The sequence below is a fragment of the Cynoglossus semilaevis genome, chromosome 18 (assembly GCF_000523025.1).
Source record: "Cynoglossus semilaevis isolate Cse_v1.0 chromosome 18, Cse_v1.0, whole genome shotgun sequence".
NCBI classification, from domain to species: domain Eukaryota; kingdom Metazoa; phylum Chordata; class Actinopteri; order Pleuronectiformes; family Cynoglossidae; genus Cynoglossus; species Cynoglossus semilaevis.
In genome coordinates, this window is record NC_024324.1 from 11034551 (window position 1) to 11052059 (window position 17509).

The following is a 17509-nucleotide window of genomic DNA, read 5'->3' on the forward strand; positions in this document are numbered from 1 at the left end:
CTAAATATGACAGATGGAAAATCTTTTACAATATTTACTACATACAAGTAACAAACACATTTCACTGCAACATTAAGGACATTGGGGTTAATGAAAATGAATTTTAATCTGAAGACATATTCTACATACCTTTTTCTTTTTTTCTTTTAGCTGTACAGTATCAAGCCAAACCCCACACTCTTCCTGAGCTTTGGCCTGCAGTGCTGGTCTAGATTTCTTCATTGTGGTTTCACACACAAACCTATATTAAATTAAGTTTGTTTATATGAATACAGTTAACAAGATATATACATATATATAGTATATTGTAGGCTATACTATGGGCTAAAAAGCTAAATTACCACACTGAAGCTACGTTCTGTTTGTCAATACCAGCAAGTTTTGCAGTTTACTGCAGTGTAACGGTTGAAATTAAAACAATATATATATTGTTATATAATATATTTTTAACATATATTTAAATGAACCTCACACACAATTGTCAAATTTACAATAGCTATTGTGACAGAACTGGCGCAACCTCTCAATCAACCAAATGCTGTATTCTCTAATAACAAACAAGAGTTCATTCACCATAAAAAAAAAGCATTTTTACGAACCTTAAATCGAAATGATTTCGTTTGAAGCTTTTCTCTGTATGTATTCACATTTATTAATTCGCTGTCGTTGATGTTCGTTTGAGTTTAGCGCCTCACCGAAGGGCTGTCTCTGATATTTAACTGCCTGGATATAATGTAATTAAGTACAACTTAAAAACACATTAAAATCTTTAGAGCATTTTAATATTTTATGTTGTAAATAGATAAATAAAAATGACTTTTTTAAAAAGATATCAGTGTTATTTTTATAAGTATATTTTCTTTATTCAGGCGAAAAAGACACCTATTATATTGACGTCGTCTGGTCCTCACATGAGGGTGTGTTTACATCACGTCACAGCAGTTTTCCAAGAAGGTGAGTACAGGGGTTTAAACTTAAGATTTGACCCGGTTATGGGCGTAATATACAAATGGTATTGATAATATATCGTAAAGTAAATATCCAGAAATAAATAAATGTAATATCACTTATTAAAACAAGTGTAACGGTTAACAATTGCGGTTAGTCTACAAGGAAATGCTAACGAGCTAGCATGGTCGTCAAACCTCAGTTTAGATTATTTGACAAAACAAGAACCTGGAAAACTAGCCCTTAGCCCTACTATACGTCCAATTGAAAAATATGTGTCTAAATGAGATGTTGTCTATGCTAAGTCATTTCTAGAGAAGCGCTCTCTCCTTTTGTCCACAGTGTTGCTTGCTCAGCACAACAGCGATTGGATAGGTTTAATTTGATTGACACACTAATTATTTTACAAGACCACATAACATCCATAAGTGACAATTTATACAATATGTAATAAACAATATTGTTTGAAAAGTTAGCTGTTGTTTATTTGCAATTGCCAATACTTTGTCTCCAGCTTGACGAACTTATAAAACAAGCAGAAGAACAAAAATCCTCGTTGTTCATCTTCAGTCAAAAGCTATACATATTTATCACAATTATCAAACTTAACATTCATGTTGTTTTACTTTCCAAATCTTTCTTTTTAAATCCCCTGATGAAACTGAGTATCTCATAACATGTCGACATCTTAGTGCATCATAGAAAGGTTTAACAATTACTTGTAATTCATAAGCTGACAGTTAATGTATATATTTTTACAGATAACAATTAATCTGCATCATGTTTCATGGGATACAAGTTTCAGGAGGTGTAGGAGGAGGTAAGATGGCAATCAACTCTTATGCCTCAATTTATACAATTTTCAGTCAAACATAATATTGAACAGTCACTAACTTAAAGCATGTTATAATGTATTTTTTTTAATTCTCAGCTCCTGCCAATAAACCTGAATTGTATGAGGTAATTTGTTTAACTTCTGTTTTCACATAGCTAAGCCAGTGTTTCATATACCATTGGTTTGCTTGAGTTTGTCTTTATTTTTTAGGAGGTGAAATTATACAAGAATGCAAGAGAACGAGAGAAGTATGTGTAAAATTTGTATACCTCTCCTTGTCTTGTTTGAACAAACTCATTTATAATATTGCCTGTTCTGTACTTCTAAATCATTAACTTGTTTTTAAACTCAAGGTATGATAACATGGCAGAGTTGTTTGCTGTCGTCAAAACTCTGCAAGCCCTGGAAAAAGCTTACATCAAAGACTGTGTCACACCCAATGAGTAAGGGATATTTGAATAAATACATACTGCCTCCAACTTAAAAAAAAAAATATATCATGTATTTTCTGTCACAGATACACTGCCTCCTGTTCCAGACTATTGGTTCAGTATAAGGCTGCATTTAAACAAGTGCAGGGCTCTGATGTTGGCTCCATTGATGACTTCTGCAGAAAGTACAGGGTAAGGGTTAAGACTCATTTTTTTAACCTAAATTGTTTATTAATTTCATTATTATTAAGATATAGTTTTGATTAATAAAGATTTTGGGGTTTTTTGTTTTTGTTTTTTTGTAGCTGGACTGCCCACTGGCCATGGAAAGAATCAAAGAAGATCGGCCAATAACCATCAAGGATGATAAGGGCAATCTGAACCGCTGCATTGCAGACATAGTTTCTGTACGTACTACTTGTCTTCATCACAGCAAACAGAAAGCTATCTGCCACAATAAAAAAATGAGTTATATATAACATATATATGTTATATAATAAGTATAAAAAACATTTTAATTGTATTATTTACTGTGTCAAGTGTGAGAGAAAATTGTAAAAGTAGTTTTTGTTTAAATTTGCCAACAGTTTATTTTTTAAACTTGATTTGGTATATACACATCACTGTGTTTGACTTTTTCTCTTGTTAATTTTTAGCTCTTCATTACTGTGATGGACAAACTGAGACTGGAGATTAGAGCTATGGATGAGGTAAAGAAATACAAATAAAAGAGTCATTGCACCATATACTGTATCAGTGCATCAGTGAAAGAATGAATCTGTATTTTCTTCATCCAGATCCAGCCAGACTTGAGGGAACTGATGGAAACTATGAATAGAATGAGCAACATGCCCCCCGACTCAGAGGCAAAGGACAAAGTCAGCCTTTGGTAGGCAACACTTAACTGTTTTCATGTTGAGCACCAGATGAGTCTCCTGTATGCAAAGCACACATAAGTGTTTCACCTGCTGCGTTCCAGGGTCCAAAAGAAGTGTCCCGACTTCCTTATTGGTTTATTAATTGATAGACTTTGAACAGAGGTCGTCTGTCATGCAAATAGTCATAGGGAAGTTTTGTTTATGACATCTGTTCTTAGTGTGATAAGTGAAAAAGATGCTTCAAAAACTAAGAAAAGCTCAATATTTTGTTTTTTTTTAACCATCAGATGGTTGTGTTTCTTAAATTGGCAAGTTTTTATCCAGCAAACAGTTAAGTCTCTTACTGATCTAATCTGACATGACGTTTAATCATTATCTTTGTTGTCCTTTTCTCCTTAGGTTGACCACTCTCAGCAGCATGTCAGCCTCAGATGAGTTGGATGATAATCAGGTTCGCCAGATGCTTTTTGACCTGGAGTCGGCCTACAATGCCTTTAACCGTTTCCTTCACTCTTCTTAAAGCATCTCTTCCTCATGGACCTAAAAGTGTCGCTCTAATACCTGCTCTGTCAAAGGAAACACTCTCTCACTCTTTTCTTGAAGAGAGTAGAAATGTGTCGGCAAAAAGACCTCCTCTCTGTCCCTGTCTCTGTGTTTGTTTAGTCTGTCTTTATTTATGTTAAATACAAAAAAAACTCCACCACCTCCTAAAGTAAACTCCTCTTTTTTGTGGTACATTGTTCTGCTTGTAGTTCCAGTTGGTTTTGTGATTTATCCGGTGTTTAGCCGTGCTTGTCAGATCAGACATAAAGCAGGTTCGTCCTAAATTTGAGTTGTCCCAAAATGTAATGGGTTTGAAAAGCACACACTCGTAAACAAAAGACAACCATGGCCAAAACCTTTGTTTTGAGAGATTAATATTTCCTATTAGGTCGTTTTGTACCTAAATGTATGCAAGATTTGCCACCTGGTGATATCTTGGGTATTTTATTTTCTAATTGACATTTTAACTAAGGGATTTAGTCATAGAGTAAGAGTATATGTTTTGATAAATAAGGGTAAACATTTGTTTCAACTTTAAATCTGAAAATTAGTCAGCCTATTGAAATGATGGTGGAAGGAAATTGTTCTGTTATTGTGTCCATTGTTTTCTGTTAACATGTATCGTTCATATTCAAAGTGAGTCACATTTAGTGAGTAAGTGAGAGATGGACACACTGTCTTTGTTTTTCTTATTGAATATTAACCCACCCTTTTGGAAGACATTAAGGAAAATGTGTAATAAGATTTATCAATGTATATAATAGTGGTGATTTTTAAATATAAGCACGTGTGATCTTTTTAGAAATAAAATGTAAAAGTCTACTTTTCTCCTTGTCTGTTGTTCTTGTGAACAAGATAACATTTAAGCAAGGCTGTGTTTTCCTTTAAATTGGATCATGTGACCAACAGATGGTGCAGTTTAAAGGAAAACATGAGTTAACACATGATGGGCGATGTAACTAATTGTCACCAGAAAGAGAGGAAAGGGCATGTTACCAAAAGACCTGTGCACACAGTGAAACATTGAAGAATTGTGATATTTAGGAGTATCTGCAGGAGGGTATCAGAAGAAATTAACTCTACAGAAACGGCCTTTTATGAGGGTAAATAAAGGGGGATTTGGTCTCATTTGATATAAGATGTGCACAAAGCTTCAATGTGAATAAATTACTTGAGCTGAAGACCATCGTTCTAACTGCATGAAATGTGTGGAAAACTGCTATAAATCAGTTTTGTTTTTTGGGAAAAGAAATACGCCACTGGTAGAATCAAATAAAGTTTCGGTTTTGTGTATGCGTTCCCTTTAAGAACCAAGCAGCAGTACTTTCGTTTCCAGGACGACAAAAAAATGACAAAACTCATCGACTCGTCTGTTTGCTGCGGTGTGGGAAAAGTTGCAGTGAATTTTGACAGCCACCAAGACAAGTAGCTCATTCTTGACTTGGTAACTGGCTAAACTAGTTTCCATGTCAATTCATTAACCAGAGCGGAAAAACAACCTGCCGCTTCAACACTGACGCTCGGCGAACATCAACAACACAGAGCTGGAACGACTGGAGGCTGGTAGTAACCATTGGAATGGTGCTACAGATGTGATTGGATCCGCCTCCGTCACCGATCAATAACCACTTCGGACATCCAGATAGTTTATTTTTCTCAGTCTATGTGTTTGTGCATGACTAAGGCTAAGGACCCGTTGGAAAAATGAGCAAAAAATATGAGTCAGGAAATGTTTCTGAGTTGGAGGAACACATCTCTGAAAAGTATGAAATCAAGAGGAGGCTTGGAAAAGGGGTGAGTGTATTTGATGATGATGATGATGATGATGATGATTACTATTATTATTATTATTGGTCAATCCACAAACTATTTTCCTTAAGTTTCACTTCTACGGTTTAAAACAGTCCAACTTTGTTCTACATGTTCCTTCATGTTCTCCACATCTTAAAGTGCATCTTTACCTTCTTTAGGGCATTCCTAAAGGGGCCTCAGCTTTAGGTGCAAAGCTACTACTAGTGATGTAAGCATGGGCCTTATTTGCTTTGGCCGGTGCACTGTTTATTCATTGTGGATCAGCTGATGTTTAGAGACACTTGTTTCCCCTGGAGTCCATTCCTTTTTTGTTTTTCTCTCCACTGCCGTGCGATGACTTGGCTCAGAACTAAAAACAGCCTGCTGTCTTTCCATAGTCCGTCCACAGAGACGGACAAATTGCTGCTGTTAAACGTTCAGCGGAAAGTGCCACGTACATTTGCCAAGCAGTCATACCTGAGGCCCTTTGAGACTCAGGTTACACAGCTGTTTAACCTGTTCACAGGTGATTGGTGGTGTGGTGTTCTCCTGCACTGTGATGCTTCAGCAGGCCCAGACCCCAGGGCCAGACCCCAGGGCCATTGTTTTAGAATGTCATAAAGAGGTTTCACACCAGGAGACTAGACAAGAGGGAAAAAACACAATGTGAGAGATCGTAACTGTTCATTAAAATAACAATGTAAAATAAAAAGGAAAGTGAGTTGAAATATACTGTATAAACAAAATATGCATTCTTATTATTTCCTCTTGAAAATAGGTCCAGTGATTGGCTGATTTTGCAGGTTTTTTACACTGTTGCGAAGTATCGTGGTTCAATGGTATTGCACAAGGAAACAAAATATTGCACCTAGACGGTGGTAACAGTGAGGCCAGAATCAACAGAGACAGATGAGTTTTCAGTTTTGACCCAGTGAGTCATGGCTGAGGCTGCAGCTCTGAACATGACCTCATCTCTCATCTCAGCTGCACAGCTAATTTTTTTGTTTCTCAGATTTTTTTCACAGAAGAGTTAGAATGAAGAAGTTACTTTTATTTATAGAGTGACTGTTTCCTCTCTGTCCTCAGGCCTATGGCATTGTGTGGAAGGCAGTTGACAAGCAGACCGGAGAAATTGTGGCTGTAAAAAAGATCTTTGATGCCTTCAGGAACAGAACAGATGCCCAGGTGTGTATCGGCAAATTACTGACATTTATTGCAAAATATTCATTGTAATCTTTATTTACATTTTGCCATCTCACTACCTTGTATAATTAGCTCACCTGAAGCTTTAGTTTGCTTTAAAGAATGTTTTTTGTTTTCTGTTTGTTTTACAGCGAACCTTCAGAGAAATACTGTTTCTTCAGGTAACAATACTGTTGTGATTGGTAGAACTGTATGGTCAGACTTCTCTGAAAACAAATGTGCCGTCTCACTGTGCTGTGTAACTCATTACGACTCCTGTTCCACTTTTAATCTGGCCTTTGACTCCATTGTTGTGGTCACGAGTTATGAAGTCACTGTTATGTAACATCTGTTAGCCCTCTGCCTCAGTTGTTTACACAACCTTGACACCATTCCGGGCAGTTTCACACTGTGTGTATGCATGTGTATGTGTTTCTGCCTCACTCAGGAGTTTGGAGATCACCCCAATATTGTCAAACTCCTCAGCGTGATCAGAGCACAGAATGACAAAGACATTTACCTGGTCTTTGAATATATGGGTAAGGACTGCTCACACAGGTTTCATACAGATTAACCTCCACTCTAGAGGACAAAGTTAGGATTTTTACCTACACTTGGGTGCATGTGTGTTTGTGTGTGTGGTTAATATTTAGGTGTTAACCCATTGTTTGCCAAACACTGAGTTATGGCCCACAGATGTGTTTTGAAAAACTGTTAATTGTTGATTAATTGTTTTTAATCTTGTTTACTTACTCATTAGTTACTTACTTATAATCACATACTCAGTGTGTTCTTCTGGCTATTTGTTTTGGTTGAAATAAAAAAAAAAGTTCCATCGACTTATTTGCAGTCATTTATAATACTAATTCTATGAGTTTTTCTCCGTGCGCCGATCCAGACTCTGACCTTCATGGAGTAATAAAGAAAGGCAGCCTGCTCAAAGACATCCATAAAAGATATGTGATGTACCAGCTCTTCAAGGCCATTAAATACCTGCACTCAGGAAATGTGATTCACAGAGACCAAAAGGTTTGTCACTGATCTTTTTTGTTGTTGTTGTTGTTCGAAAACATTACGTATAGTGAAGTGTTTTAATAAATAAGGAATTAATTGTCATTTATCGCCCTCTGCTGGCTGTATGTGAGACCACATGATGTGGAGCACAACATAACGTAAATGATACAGACTTATTAGAACTACTCAGACTTCATAAATGACAATTTAGTCCCAATTTACATTTGTCTTTGGCCTTAGTGCTAACCAAAACGAATCAATAATAAATAAAATATAACTGTCCCTGTGAGGAGGAGCCTCTGTGAAATCAACAAAACCATACAGAAAATAGATATTTTCTGTGCGAGGTAAAATATCAGAAGTCTATATTGTACGTAGAGATATTACACAGCCTGGTCAGGTGTGGAATTACACCCCACTTAAATGACCTCATTCAGCTAAGATTGTCTGACTCCTACAGCCATCCAATGTCCTGCTGGACACCGACTGTGTAGTCAAGCTGTGTGACTTTGGCTTGGCCAGATCACTCAACCAGATCCAGGAGGACAGTGGGAATCCCGCACTAACAGAGTATGTGGCCACCCGTTGGTACCGAGCTCCTGAGATCTTGCTGGGCTCCACAAGGTAGTTTTTCTTATTTGTAGTTTAAGCCACAGAATGTCTTGATGATGTCGATGACAGTAAATTACTTTGACATTACCCTTAGATACACCAAAGGTGTGGACATGTGGAGTCTTGGCTGTATCCTGGGAGAGATGCTCCTGGGAAAGGCCCTGTTTCCTGGGACTTCCACCATCAACCAGATAGAGAAGATCATGAGCGCCATTCCACACCCCAGCCCAGAGGGTACAAAAAAAAAACACTTGGATTTTATTACATTATAATACAAACAAATCACTGTGTTTTCATCTTTTGATGATTGTTTCTTTTGATTTATTTTCAGATATTCTTGCAATTAGGTCTGAATATGGATCCTCTGTCATTCAAAGGATGTTACTGAAGTAAGAAAGGCTCTTCGTCATCAGTGAAGTGTATTGTATCTTTACTTGGATTTAATTTGATTTATTTTTCTATGTCAGACCCCAGGTGCCTCTGGAGGAACTCCTTCAACCCTCTGTGCCTCCTGACGCAGTGGACCTCCTGAAGGGTCTGCTAGCCTTTAACCCAGAGAAGCGACTGACTGCTGAGGAGGCTCTCAGACACCCATATGTAGCCAGGTGTTTAGAAAAGTATATTCTAGAATAATGTGTCTAAATATGTCTTACTGAATTATGACTTTTTATTGTAAGATTCCACAATCCAGCCAAGGAGCCATCTTTTCACTACGATGTTTTGCTGCCAGTAGATGATGGCGTGCAGTTATCTGTGGTCCAGTATCGCAACAAACTTTACGAGGTGTGGATGAGTCTGCAGTGTTTGGAAATCAATTATTCCTGTAAGAAATCGTAACGGATGCATTCACACAGCATCAGACTTTTTACTCTCCATGTTATCTTTGCAGATGATATTGGAGAGGAGAACGAATCAGGGAATGCTGAGACTGATCCAGCCAAAGGACACATACTGCATCAGTAGCAGAGAGAAACCAAGTGTGAAGGACAGTGAAGAGAAACCTCATGTGACCATGAATGGTGATGACAACAGTGATAAAGATGAAAAACTCCAACATGACAAGAATGAAGAGAAAAACCCAGTGTCTTTAAAACATGGGCCTGTCAATGTACCAAGTCAACCTTCTGTGGAGAAGACGAGTCCGTTGGAAAGTCCTGGTTTAAGGAAAACCACATATAATCCCATTACACATGCAACGAGTATGTTTGAAAATGCACATGGCTTTGGTGAAATAATCTGCCTAAAATATAATCACTGCAGCTTTGTATAAAAATGTAAAATTATATTCACAAGTCTCATTTCCTCTTCTAGACAGTTTCGTTCGCAGCCTAGCTGCTCCACTACAATGTCATAACTCCACTGCAGCCAGTCAAAAACCAAGTGAAAATGCAACGTCACCAACGGATGGTGCCAATGCCAATACAGTAAGCATTCTAACCCTTTATGGTCTTTATGGGTTTGTTTTTTGTGTGTGTGTGGTCCATTTGACTTTTTTCCTGTCCTTCCATTAGACCATGGACCAGATTCTCCAGCGTGGTCGCTCAGCACCTGTGGCTCACAACCGTACCTTCTCCTTGACCTTGAATCAGACGCAGAACAATCCTCTTGTTCGCAAAGATGAGCCAACTCTGTCTTCTGGGCTGCATGTCACATCTGCATGCCTAGTCAGTTTGCTGCAGTTGAAAACACAAAAATATAGTTGTCTTGGTAACAGTTATCAAATTGTATTTTCCTTCCTTTTCAGAACCAGCGCTCCAACCCTCAAGTTCGTGACTCACGCCCTCCTCCACCACGGTTTAGCAAAAAGGTTTTTCAAACTAACTGCAATGTGGCAGCTGCAGGGGATCCCAGAGCCAAACTTGGCAGTTATTCTCAGGCCTACGGCACAATCAATAAGACTGAACTAGACAATCTGCGCCGGAGTCGTCCTTGCAACTAGTTACTGCTAACATGCTGTTGGTTACACAGACCAGCAGTACATCCAACCACAGTACAGACTGTTACTCTTGTAATAAATGCACCCATGGAAACATGGGTTTTTTTTTTATTCTCTGTCTGTGACAGTGATTAAATATTTATACATTGTAGTTTGACTTTTCTTTTTACTGATGCACCAACAAGTCAGGCTTTCTTTTTATCATGTACCTAAACACACAAATATTCAAGACATGATTAGCTACATATCACATCAATAGATACAGATAAATAAATATGTGGAACATTTGACAAATTAAAATAGAAAAGGTAACATACAAACAAAATTACAACAATCTCAACTTGCACTTTGTTTTTGTTTATTTATTATTAATTTTTAATATTTAATATAGAGGAAATTTAGTTTACCGTACAGCAATGTTTTAAAAAAATTCATATAAAAACTTATTATAAAAGGGCAGGTAAATTGGCGCAAGTAGTCAATTAGTCGCTGATGAATTAATTTTTCATAACACTGTAGCAGCAATGGTCAACATTATCGCACATGGCGAGCTCGTTATCTTTCTGGAACATTTTGTTGTTGCGGTTCACTTTTTTAGTATCTAAATAACCCCCCCCCAACTCGCTCATTAAAAAAAACGTTGTCGAAAATATTACTGCGTCACCAATTTAATATTCTGTCGCCTGTCCACCGGAAGCTCACGTCACCTGACCACGTCGTGCGTCGTCATTGACTGAATCATCTCAGTATACAGATCTCAGTTGGATCAGTTTTAGGGTCTCCCGAAGGAGTAGGAGGAGAGGACGAAAAAGAAGGAGGGACACACTAAAAAGTAGGTTTTTTTGTGAAGTGTATATTGTGGGACATTTCGTCGAGTAAGCGTGCGTTTTACCGTTGCATGCTTTCGTCATTTGTTGTCGGCGTTTTATTTATTATGGTGCAGCCACCGCTACCGTTGGCTGCGTCGCCTTTTGCAAGTGCCAAGTAAATAAACAAACAACAAAATACTGGCACGATGGAAATTAACACATAATGTTAATATAGGTGGTTATAATTATTAAATGTATACCACAAAGCGCTGACAGCTCGGAAAGTGGGAACGCGACGTGTGGTCATCGTCTACGGAACACACAAAAAAACAACGTTAGCTATCTCGAGTTGCTTATCAGGGACGTTGTTGCAATATCACTGTGCAATGTCGTTGCTGACATTTAAGAGGGAATATTGGTAAATGTTCAATGAGAGATGATGTCAGTGTCGCATGTCTGCGCTGCTGGGGCCTACCAGAGATGCGCCCTCTGCTGGCGGAAGGATGAAAGTGATGCTGAGTTGTTCTTATGTGGTTCAAGTTTCTATTTTGGATTTTTAGGCCTGTAAACATATCCTTTGTCACTCCTTTAGCTCTCTTGTCAATTGATATTTTGATAATATTATTAGGTAATTAAATATAAATTGATGTCTTAACATGATGTTTTAACATCTACTTACTGTAAACATTGGATAAAACAACCACAATTAATGTTATCTTGTTATTATTGTTGTTTTTATTACTTACATTACCAATACGAATCAGTAAATGAAGCCAACATGATTTTTACTGTGTCAATGCTTAGCAAATTTGAGACCATTGTTTTTGCAATTACCCAAACCTTTCTACTGTTGTTTAATTTAATAAAATTTAATTCATTATATATGTGGTAAATTACACCAGAAAAACACAAATGGAAACACACAGTCCAATTATTAATCTATATGTGGTCAGTGGTTGCATTACTGTTGTCTGTGCTCCTGTCAGTGCCAAGTTCCCTTTTTCTAGTTCTGTATCATACAGTAAAAACGTCCAGTGTGGAAATTAGAGTCTGCTGTGGGTTATGGCCAATAGTCTTGAGAAAATATCCCATCATGAAAAGAAGGGAAAAGACATCTCTGTAATACTAAATTACTACTTACACCATATATTATAATTGTTTCTTTTGTCTGCATAATTCACTTTTTTCTACTTTTTGGGCCTTGCTTTTCTATATATCTTTTTATGTCACCAGGTGAAGTTACTTCAGGTTAGACTAAACAAAAGCTGCTGCTGACAGGGCCTGGCATGATGACAGTATCTTGCCTTATTGCTGCATTGGCTGGCAGGGAAGCTGACAGCCACACAGCAGGGTTTTATCTGCCTGTTGGTCTCTTTTCGAAACAGAACTTAAGATGTTATCTGACAGCATGACAAAGACACTTGAACTTAAACCAAGTTAAGTTCATTCAGTTTATTGTCAAAGGCCTAAACTGACTCATGTTGAGTTCTTTAGATGCTACATACTGTAACATGAAGACTTCTGTGCAGAACCCCACTTTATTGTATGACTGTCACTCTTATTCTGTGCCCATTTCCTGTTGTTGCCCAGGCGTCCATGTAGCATGAGTATTGTGTGATCCAAATTGTGTTAACGTAGCAGTCTGGATAGCCTCCTGAATCCCTGCCTTTACCCTAATTCCTCCAGCTATAGCCATGAGAACCCAGGAGAGATTGAGTGACACTGGTGTTAACTGCAGCATTAGAGGGTTTTCTCAAAGAGGATTTGATCTTGTGCATTTGAAATATTATGATTATCAGAGAAGGTGACTCCTCATGGCTCCCCTCACTGAGCAGCCTGATCCCTTTTATTTTTGCTCATACTATAAAACTACTTTTAGTTGTAACTTTTCATTCAATTCAACAAGTTACAACAACTGCTTGTGGGATTTCTGTAAGGTCTGATCACAATGAACTCATCATGTGTGCTGTAATACTGTTATCCACACTTTGATGAGTTATCAATTAATTAACCGCATTAACGTAAAGTTCTTTGTTCATAAAACCAAGCCTGACAATGCACATTGTAAACAAATCCCGGAATGATAAATGGATTAGTTCTTGGTGATCTTGTGACCATTACATTATGATTTAAAACCTTATGTCTATTCCTAACATGGATGATGAATCCATTCAGGCTTAGTTGTTATCCTACATGTTTCACATGGACAGGGAGGGGATCACATGATTTGAAAGTTTGCCTCACATAATTAAAGTAAGTATTATTAAAATAATAAGAGACTCTGGGGTAGAACAGTTTGGAAATTGTTGCGCAAACAGTTGTCTTTAACAAGACAGCAGTGTTGGAGTGAGAGTTTTGCCTCCTGCAATAATTACTGTATCCTGTTGTGATAACTGAGGCCAGTGTGGTTTGATCTGGATGGTCATTTCTAGGTGTGGTGACATCACCATTATGCTAGTATGACTGTAGGTAGTTTTTTTTTACTAAAGAAACATGGCCAGGTAATTTTCATGATTTTTTAAAAATAGTTTTCTAGTGACTCTAGTGAAGCTGAAGCCGTCTTGTATTCTGAAGATGAAATAAAAATAATAAATCTGGAGTTCTCCCACTTTAAGGGATCATTTTTGAGCCGTCTGGCTAACAAGTTGAATGCTAATTAACATATTCTAAATAATAATAAGATTTAGTAATAAGTTCTAATCTAAAGAACTTGAGTTCAAATTTTGTGTGTATCGGACTTCAATATTTATGAATAACTCTGGTTCTAATCTCTTCACAGGTTGTTTTTAAAGCGGACTTGTATCACTTCCTCATCATGTCCCACGACAAGAGTGGATACCCTGGTATGGGTGAGACCAACCCACTCCATAATGATGTCTATGGTCAGCCTCAGCCTGGTTTTGGTATGCCTCCACCCAACTACAACCAGGCCCCGGGTGGACCTTATCCACCGGGCGGACAACCAGGATTCCCTCAGGCAGGCCTGGGTTTTGGCCCTGGTCCTTACCCCCAAATGCCTTACCCACAGGGACCCTACCCACAAGGACCCTACCCACAAGGACCCTACCCACAAGGACCCTACCCACAGGGACCCTATCATCATGGACCCCAACAACCAGGCTTTCCTGGGGAACCCACTGGTGAGTCAGACTCTCTAGTCAATCATGTTCCTGTTCCTGGTTTCACACAGCTGAATAAGAAATGATTCAAAGATAACTGTGACACTTACTGTCTGTAGGACCCCAAGGACTTGACTTATTGAATTTTTGATTATGGATCTGTTTGTTCACCAGGACCCGCTGACAGCCCTGGTTACCATGGAGATGTGCCTCCATCTTACTACGACAATGATGAGTTCACCAACTCAGGCTTTGAAGACAAGTCTATTCGACGAGCCTTCATCAGAAAAGTACATCCTTAACTTTGAATTGGTTAAATTGGTCCATGTGATTGTGTAGCTGTCCAACCCCGTTTAAACTCTATGTCTGGTTCCCTCCAGGTCTTCATGGTTCTCACAGTGCAGCTCATGGTGACCTTTGCTTTTGTTGCTGTCTTCACCTTCGTGGATGAAGCCAAGACCTTTGTGCGATACAACCCGTGGACATACTACGTGTCCTATGCAATCTTCTTTGTGTCACTAATCGTCCTCAGCTGCTGTGGAGACTTCCGTCGCAAGCACCCCTGGAATCTGGTGGCACTGGTAGGACTATTTTCTACTGGCAAACAGAAAAGAAAACAAAAGCTGCTGTCTTCAGGGATCCTAAGTTCGTCATGTGCTTGGAATTTACAAATCTTATCTGTATAGGCTTCAGATTTAATCTACAGAGAAATTAAAGGTACAGAATACACGGGTGGGACCAAATTGTTTAAATTAAATTAGTGCATCCTCGGTCTGTGCACCAAAGCAAATTCTGTGCTGTGTAAAAGGTTTAGCTGTAGAGATAGTGCCCCCTGCTGGATTAAATCAGTGTAAGCGGTCTCTGGACTTGAATGGCTTTTCAAACTGCATATTTAAAACCCATTAAATGTACAGTTTGATATTAGATATTTTAAGAGAGATGTTGGAAGTGTGACATGAAATAAGTGAATTTGATTTTCTTCTGTTTTCCAGTCCATCCTGACACTGAGCCTCTCCTACATGGTGGGAATGATCGCCAGCTTCTATGACACGGAGACGGTCATCATAGCTGTGGGCATCACCGCAGTGGTCTGTTTCACCGTGGTCCTGTTCTCTCTCCAGGTCAGAACATGACATTTAACAATGGGTGTCCAGACACTTGATGCAGAAAAGGACAAAATTGAGTGAATCAAACTAAGTAATTAGATTCAGCCAGTCATTGACTGATAATGTTTTTGGTATAATTTTGAGACTGTTTTTTTTTTTTTTTTCCCACAGAGCAAGTATGACTTCACTTCCTGTCGGGGGGTGCTGTTCGTGTGCCTGATTGTGCTGTTGCTCTTCTCCATTCTCTGCATCTTCATCCGTCACAGGATCTTGCACATCGTCTATGCCTCACTGGGGGCTCTGCTCTTCACCTGCGTACGTTTCACACTTGTTGTGTCGAAGCATGACACTGCTTTTGTCAGAATTAATTTGTGGCTGAAACCTGTTATCTGATCTACTACTACTGAACTAAAACATTTGCAAAAAAAGAAAATCAGCCAAATAGCTAATAATATCCTGAAGTATTATACAGTACAGTATACAATATAATAAGTATATAATTAGTTGTTTTTCATCCAAAAGATTACTTAGCCTTAACTTTTTTTTCCTACGGCAATCTATCATTCAGCTGTTCTTCTTTTCTCTGCAGTTTTTGGCTGTTGACACTCAGCTTCTTCTTGGTAACAAGAAGCTGGCCCTGAGTCCAGAGGAGTACGTCTTTGCTGCTCTCAACCTCTATACTGACATTATCAACATCTTTCTCTACATCCTGGCTATAGTGGGACGCTCCCGCGAATAGGGCTGTTGACGCCCTGAAGACAACATCTCAGCAGCAGAGAACTCTCTCTGTCATTAAAAGTAGTTACTAACATGCCCATTTTTACCTCTGACTCTTTTACTTTCTCACCATTGTCACCTTTACAGTCGGTTGAGGAGATGCAGCTAAGAAAAACCACTACTCATTCATGTCAATCATCATGCCCAGAAATACAGAAGGCAATGATGTATCTTTTCTGTAAGTCTGACTCTGCTTGATCATCACTATCTGATGCCTCTATTAACTCCCTCACTTACCAAAAAACACACAGTTTGGCATGGCACATATAGTATAAATACATTCTACGCAACACATATTCCATGAACGCCTTGTTCTGCTGCAAAGATAAAGCAGGGCTTATGCAAGGAGGTCTTAATACTGATGCAAAACATTTTCTAGAAGAAGGAAGAAATGTTGCCCCCTTCAGTTTGTTTCCATTTTCCTTTTTCAACACACTGGTGTAAACTAATTGCATGACCGCACTGAGAGCCGGCTGAAGGTGGACCAGTGTTCTCCACAGCTGTCAGAGTGATATTTGTTCAATTGCTTGGTCATCACAGCTGTAAATAATTCTGTGTATTCCTGTGTATGATGTCGACCTCTTGTGTTCAATACTACTGATGTTTTAACCTGAATATCAGACCTTTACTGACCCATTATGGTAGGTAAAACCTTATAATGGCATAAGAATTGAGATCATTGTTGAATGTAAATGACAAGATGTTAATGCAGATTAACATTTACAAACGATATATTAGTATTTATTTGTCATCATTTGTATGATTTTTTTTAACCCTTTTCGTGTACATGTTGTGTTTTCTTTGATTTTTCTTGACACCAGTTTTCTCTTGTTCATTGTTAACTGTGGAGTGGTATTTAAGTGTTTTAGTTATTATTTTTGACACAAGGTGAGAATTTTAAAAGTGGTCAAAATGAAGGATCCAGAAACCATGAGTGAAGGAGGAGTTCTGGTTTTGTTGTTTAACACTGAGCCCCTTGATCTGTCATACGTTCTCCTGAATGTCACACTTTTGTGTGGTAACTGAGGAAGAATGCTGTATAAAAATGTATGCTTGACGTAGAAAGCAGGGCTGATTTAGAATGGCTATACACTGTTGTTAAATAGAGAGAAAAACTGCTGAAATCTACAGATTCCTATTCCTCAAGGTTACAGTGTATTGCATTAGTGCAGTAGGAAGAAGGAAATAATATGCACTGAAAGCAAAAACACTACTGCACACAAATACATTACATTTATTTTATTGATGAAATGGTAACTTCTTTTGATCATTTTGGGTTTCCACCTCTTGCATGATTTTTCTGTTGCATGTGCTGGTGGTGCACACTGTACCCTATTCTAACTACACTTGTTGACTCCCCTCTTCGTTCTTTTAAACTTTTGTGTTGTATCTAACTTACATGGGTGTGTATATAAAAGTCTGCAGTGATTTGATGCGTATAGATGAAGTAAATATTGGGCTTCATGAGTTGGTTTGCATTGTATATTTGAATTAAATCAAAGTGGAACATCACACCTGTGCATCCGTG

The 17509-nt window shown here is 38.3% G+C and overlaps 4 protein-coding genes across 4 annotated transcripts in view; 3 read left to right on the forward strand and 1 right to left on the reverse strand.

The window, feature by feature from the left end:
- The window catches only part of aunip (aurora kinase A and ninein interacting protein), a 2365-nt gene extending 1612 nt beyond the window's left edge, over window positions 1–753 (reverse strand). Inside the window, exons 1-2 of the mRNA XM_017041001.2 lie at window positions 600–753; window positions 130–241 (exon numbers count right to left, since the gene is read on the reverse strand). Of these exons, the coding sequence (XP_016896490.2) occupies window positions 130–222 (93 nt within the window). The 5' untranslated portion in view covers window positions 223–241; window positions 600–753. The remainder of the gene's footprint in view (window positions 1–129; window positions 242–599) is intronic.
- Window positions 754–883: 130 nt separating this feature from the next.
- vps28 (VPS28 subunit of ESCRT-I) lies at window positions 884–4457 on the forward strand. Its single transcript, XM_008331733.3, has 10 exons — window positions 884–954; window positions 1710–1768; window positions 1880–1908; window positions 1994–2031; window positions 2137–2226; window positions 2301–2406; window positions 2520–2621; window positions 2871–2924; window positions 3012–3103; window positions 3492–4457. The coding sequence occupies exons 2-10, from the start codon at window positions 1729–1731 to the stop codon at window positions 3610–3612; spliced, it is 672 nt and encodes a 223-aa protein (XP_008329955.1). The 5' UTR covers window positions 884–954; window positions 1710–1728; the 3' UTR covers window positions 3613–4457.
- A 498-nt stretch (window positions 4458–4955) lies between these two features.
- mapk15 (mitogen-activated protein kinase 15) lies at window positions 4956–10321 on the forward strand. The gene is made up of 14 exons (XM_008331735.3): window positions 4956–5429; window positions 6513–6611; window positions 6761–6790; window positions 7057–7147; window positions 7507–7637; window positions 8083–8246; window positions 8329–8468; window positions 8566–8623; window positions 8702–8839; window positions 8912–9017; window positions 9124–9433; window positions 9546–9658; window positions 9746–9898; window positions 9979–10321. The coding sequence occupies exons 1-14, from the start codon at window positions 5340–5342 to the stop codon at window positions 10171–10173; spliced, it is 1818 nt and encodes a 605-aa protein (XP_008329957.1). The 5' UTR covers window positions 4956–5339; the 3' UTR covers window positions 10174–10321.
- Window positions 10322–10850: 529 nt separating this feature from the next.
- grinaa (glutamate receptor, ionotropic, N-methyl D-aspartate-associated protein 1a (glutamate binding)) lies at window positions 10851–17493 on the forward strand. The gene is made up of 7 exons (XM_008331736.3): window positions 10851–11002; window positions 13759–14119; window positions 14273–14388; window positions 14479–14679; window positions 15091–15219; window positions 15376–15519; window positions 15794–17493. The coding sequence occupies exons 2-7, from the start codon at window positions 13795–13797 to the stop codon at window positions 15941–15943; spliced, it is 1065 nt and encodes a 354-aa protein (XP_008329958.1). The 5' UTR covers window positions 10851–11002; window positions 13759–13794; the 3' UTR covers window positions 15944–17493.
- Window positions 17494–17509: the final 16 nt, after the last annotated feature.